Raw genomic sequence first — 5,497 nt, 5'->3', positions numbered from 1 at the left:
CTACTCTGTGTATTTTGCAATTATAAAAATGTGTACTATTTTAATTTATATGTATTCAACTACAGTTGTGCTAATTAAATATCATGACAATATAACTGGTTAATTCACAATTCATTTCATACCTCGATTATATTCTTACTATTGAATTATCGAGTGCGAGATAAAAAAGAACAAGCAGCAATGTTATGTCTAGAAGGCTTCAACATACTATAATGATTTGAATTAGGACAAACCCATGCTCCAGTGCACCTCCAGTCATCCTTCCTATCTGAAGCTGCCACATAAAGACACTAGTTTAATATATTGCATATAATACCGAATCAAAAAACTAATAGTTAGGACATTACCCTATTCTAATTGAATGTCAAAATGTACAAATATTTCCATATCCTACAATACTTTCATTGAATCAATACTTCCTATAACTATTACCTTAATCAAAAGTGAGATGCTTTTACAACCATTCTTCGAAGTCTTGGGCGTCTACATCGCTTCTAACTCGAACCTCATCATTATGACCAGTTGCTTGTTCCACATCCTGTCTATCGCACGGATCATGATTATGTGTTGATGACATATCAAAGAAATCACGTGGTCTCGTTTTGATTGCAACGTGCCATTCAATATCTATTAGGTCTTGCACATAGAACACTTGTAGTGCTTGTGATGTGAGAATGAAGGGGTCACTCGGAGATGAAATCTTATTGAAGTTAACCAATCTAAAGCCATATCTATCTGTTTTTACTCCATGACCAGTATTTCTGGAAATGCCATCAAACCAGTTGCACTTGAATAATACCATTATGCGTTCTATATGGTACTTGATTTCAAATACATCAGTTAGAACCCCATAGTAGTTTACCAAACCAATAACAGGGTTCCAGTCACATAGGCTAGCATAACTTGGAACATCAGATTGTAGGAAAACACCATAGTTTTGGTATTTCCTATTGGATTGTGTGCCTCTAACTTTGAACTTGAACCTATTACATACAAAAATCTTATATCTCTGACACCACTTACTAGGTCCATTAGCAAGCGCCACCAAGTCGTCAGTTGCCCTTGGATCACCTAATTGTTGCAATTGATTAACCTACACAATTTACACACAGGTTCATATGCATAGTTCATAATAGGAAGATAAATAGGAAACCATTATATGCATAATCAACTTATTCCATACTAAAATGTTTTCCAAACCAATATGGGAAGGATTTAATAGCTTATTTCTATGCTTGTAGAATGGTTTCACACCTCCCTCGAGTTCTTTGAGCATTCTCCACGTAACTTCATTATGTGAAAATAATGTCAATGTTACTCTGTATAACCACAAGTTGTGTTTCAAAATTTGGGGCCATTCAACTGCAGTCTATATCATTTAAGTTTAATTACCTCTTATATGCCATTGACTTATCACAATTAGCTAAAACATACGATCGTGCAATCTCCCAATCGTGGTTGTCAAGATGATAATCTTCCCGCATACCAAGTGAATGCCCGGTGACACAAAATATGTCAATGTCACCCTCATGGTCAGGATGTATTCTATGTTCATTTCGGCTTGGATGGTTCAAACGTGTCTCCACGCCTTCCTAGTACATCGCACAAAAAGACAAGCACTCCCCAACCAGATATCCTTGGGTTATGCTTCCCTCAGGTCAATTTTTATTTCGAACATACTTCTTCAAGGTTAGCAGGTACCTAATTTAAATACTACAAACTCAGTTTTGCCGTTATAAATTGTATGATGCACAAATGTAATGCCCATGGAAATATATTAAAAGTTAAGGAATACCTTTCAATTGGGTACATCCATCTGTAGTGTACCGGACTTGCAAGTGCAGCTTCCTCGGCAAGATCTATTGTGACGTGAAGACTGATGATAAAGAATGCAGGGGGTAATATCCTTTCCAATTGGCATAGGATCATAACTATTTTGGGTGTAAGTTTGCAAAATTCTTCCACTGACCTTTTTTTTATACACAAATGTCTTAAGAATGCACTTAGTTTCAATAATATCTGTGCAATCCTAGTTGGGAGGCTTTTGCGTATGGCAATTGGAAGGAATTGTTGCATTAAAACATGCCAATCATGACTTTTAAGTCCATTTACAATCTTTTCCTTTACATGCATAAGCTGTGAAATATTTGACGAGTAATTGTCAGGCACTTTTGTTGAGGCTAAAACCTTGCAAAACAATTCCTTCTCCAATGGTTTCATAGTATATGCACCAGGAGACATCTTTGGCTTTCCATTCACAAATTTTCTCTGCAACTTCGATTTCATGCCCATCAATTTTGGGTCCAACCTTGCATTCAAGTTATCCTTGCTTTTCCCAACAATACCCAACAGAGTTGCAACCAAACTTTTAGTGATATTTTTTTCAATATGCATGACATCAAGGCAGTGTCGAAGGACAAGATGTTCCCAATATGGCAATTTGAAGAAAATACTATGTTTCTTATATGGCCCAACTGTTGGTATAGGTGGTGGTCTTTTATCTTCAACCTCTTTCCGTGGGGTCTTGCCATATTTGAACTGTAAAATGGACAACCGTTGAAGGCATTCCCATCCGGTCATGGGGGAAGGTGCTTGCTCTCTTTCGTCAGAAAGATTAAAGGCTTTCATCTGTCGACGAAAAACATGTAACATGGGCAAGAAACGACAGTGACCTATATAACAATATTTCCTACCCTTTTTTAGATATGTTGACTCAGTCTTGTAGTTGCAATGAGGACATGCTAATTTCCCATGTGTGCTCCAACCGGGCAAGTTCCCATAGGCGGGGAAGTCACTAATAATCCACAAAACAACTGCTCGTAAGGTGAAGGTCTCTTGCCTAAACATATCATAAGTGGGAACCCCTGAGGTCCACAATACCTTCAGCTCATCTATTAATGGTTCAAGGTATATATCAATATCATTTCTCGGAGATTCTTTTCCCGGTATTAACAAAGCCATCAATATGAATGGTGATTTCATACACAACCAAGGTGCTAAATTGTATATGGTCAACAATACTGGCTAGGTGCTATAGTCGGTGCTCCATTTTCTAAAAGGGTTGAATCTGTCACTTGCCAACCCAAGACGTACATTACGCATTTTGCCACCAAATGTTGGAAATTTCATATCTAATTGCTTCCATGCAAATGAATCAGCTGGATGTCTTAAGAAGCCATCCTCGGAGTGAGAAAGACCATGCCAACACATGTCTTTACTGGTGTGTTAAGACATGTAAAGCCTTTGTAAGTGAGGTGTAATAGGAAAATATGTTAGCACCTTCCGAGGTATTCTCTTTTTACTGCTTTGCGTTGTGTCATCTACCTCGGTTGTATATCTGGACACACCATATATATGACAAACATCTAAACCACTGTTATGTTTCCAATATAGCAAGCAGTCATTTTCACATGCATGGATCTTTTGGTGAGGCAACATAAAATTTTTCAGCAATCCTTTTGTACTCATCACCTTCTTTGAAAAAGAATGACCATTTAGAAGTATATGTTTCAAAAGCTGAAGATTAGCTTGCATTGCAATTTTGCTGCACCCATATAAGCACTTGTTTTGAAATACTCGTATTAGGAAATCCATTTTCTTCATACAACAACTCGGATATAATTCCATGTTGGCGTCTTGCACCAGGGCTTCAAACTTACGTGCATATGCATGTATTAGAGCTTCCTAACTGCTGGGATTATTAATAGGCATGCCACCCATTACACTGGGACCCGAGAAAATATCTTCAAACAAGGGGCCTAGTTCACAATGACGAGTATTAACGACAACAATTTGTTGTGCAGATTGGCTTCTTGGAAGAGGGTCACCAAATGTCTCTCCATGCCATACCCATGAGCCTTCCAAGTATGAATGGTCCATACCCTCAACAATTAGATGCGCTTCAACTTCATTGTTACTCAACCAGAACCTATTCAAGCATTTAGCACATGGACATTTGATGTTGCCATCATGAGAATAGACTTGCAATGAGTTTGAGATAAATTTTGCTAGCCCTGTTCTGTAATCCTCTGTAAATGGATTCAAAGTGGCCTAACTTTTGTCCATCGTGATTGAATATAATAAATAGTTTCCTGAATTGGAACAATAAGGTGCCTAATGATTAAGAAGTCAAGTAAAATATGTAATTGAAACAAATTAAGTAAATATAGTATGTGAATAAAGATGCAAAAAATTACAATTTCCAACTGCAAGGGAGAGTATATATTGTACGAACGAATTATTTGTAATAGGAAAACAAAAATTCTATCGATTTTATGAGTGGCATTGTATGTATAAGGCTTGTACATAGAACACAGGGTGTAAAGGATAGTAACAAGTTCATATAATTCACCAGAGGCCCAACTTTTGCACACTCCTAAAGCAAATCCCGAACACACAAAAAATAACAAGAAACACTCAAGTTTATACCAAGAAGAGAATTTACAGAAAATTGGTCTTTACTGCTTTGGTTTCTCAATAAAAAAGGTAGAGGTAATAAGTATCTTTTGTATACAGCATTTGTATAGTATTTGTAGGAATGTTAATCGTGTGTCCTTCCAAATTTGTCTCTATCTATAGAGGTTTAAGTGTTCCATTCTAGAATGGTTAAACAACCATTCAAAACATCAAATCTCTTGATTTGTACCATTTGATTAAGAGGTGCGACTTCAAGAAAGATATATCTACCCATTTGAATTCAATCTCAAACTTCCAAAACAGTTGACGACAAACTGATCAACTCTTACCCTACTAATGTAATGTATAGAAGGTGAGCAAGTTTAGCATATTACTTGAATGAAGAAAGACAGAGCTCTTTAGTCAAGACATGTCGAAAACCCCCTGTGATTATTGAATGCTAATCCATCACTCTTGGAGAGCAGTGCAAATGTTGTAATGAGGGGAAATATCCTATATATATATATTGATGAGACATAATGAAGTGCACGTAGGTAAACAGCAGGGAGTTGTCCAACAGAGGTCATGTCGCTTCCTCGTCCACTAATAATAACATTGTTTTGAAGCTTTAGACCATATAACGAAGCATGGAATCTAGCTTAACTATTAGTTTTCATGCAGTGGTCATAGGTATCAGCTAAAAATCATACCAAAACTTAAAAACACACAAAATATCATATGCAAGTTTGTTCATAACCTTGTTAATATAAGCCAGACTTTCTCTACCCAAATCCCTTATTGTGTTTACGGTGTTTACAGAACATAAGAACAAAATGAGATATCCTTATAGCATAAGCTTAACCAAGAGTGGAACTTTACATAGATATTTCTACTTATATCCCTTTTCTTTCAGTTTCTACAAGCTTAAAGGATAGTAATTTGAAAAAAAAAAAAGGTCCAAGAACACCTAAATTTTCAAATTCCACCTACCTTCTTGCGACATTCTTAGTCATTCAAAAAACAAGAAAAAAAACACCTAAATTATCAAATTCCAAAACGTAGTTACGATTTGCCTAACTCGTGCTTTCGTGGAGACAATAAA

General features: G+C 36.5%; 1 protein-coding gene across 1 annotated transcript; it reads right to left on the bottom strand.

The window, feature by feature from the left end:
* Positions 1-454: 454 nt before the first annotated feature.
* LOC139197741 (uncharacterized) lies at positions 455-2,961 on the bottom strand. Its single transcript, XM_070825693.1, has 2 exons — positions 2,113-2,961; positions 455-1,093 (listed from the first exon to the last, which is right to left on the bottom strand). Exons 1-2 carry the CDS (start codon positions 2,959-2,961, stop codon positions 455-457), a joined length of 1,488 nt encoding a protein of 495 aa, XP_070681794.1.
* Between the last annotated feature and the right edge of the window lie 2,536 nt (positions 2,962-5,497).

Source organism: Malus domestica, chromosome 07 (genome assembly GCF_042453785.1).
Source record: "Malus domestica chromosome 07, GDT2T_hap1".
In the NCBI taxonomy this organism is placed as follows: Eukaryota; Viridiplantae; Streptophyta; class Magnoliopsida; order Rosales; family Rosaceae; genus Malus; species Malus domestica.
Note: the sequence above shows the minus strand (reverse complement) of the source record. Positions and strands in the feature narration are given on the sequence as shown.

What these genes read in the sequence shown, in the direction of transcription:
- LOC139197741 (XM_070825693.1), bottom strand. Translation starts at nt 2,961, where the DNA reads ATGGCTTTGTTAATACCGGGAAAAGAATCTCCGAGAAATGATATTGAT. An exon ending in TGCATGTAAAGGAAAAGATT is followed by an intron (nt 1,094 to 2,112) that starts GTAAATGGACTT and finishes TAAATTGTGTAG; the next exon opens with GTTAATCAATTGCAACAATT.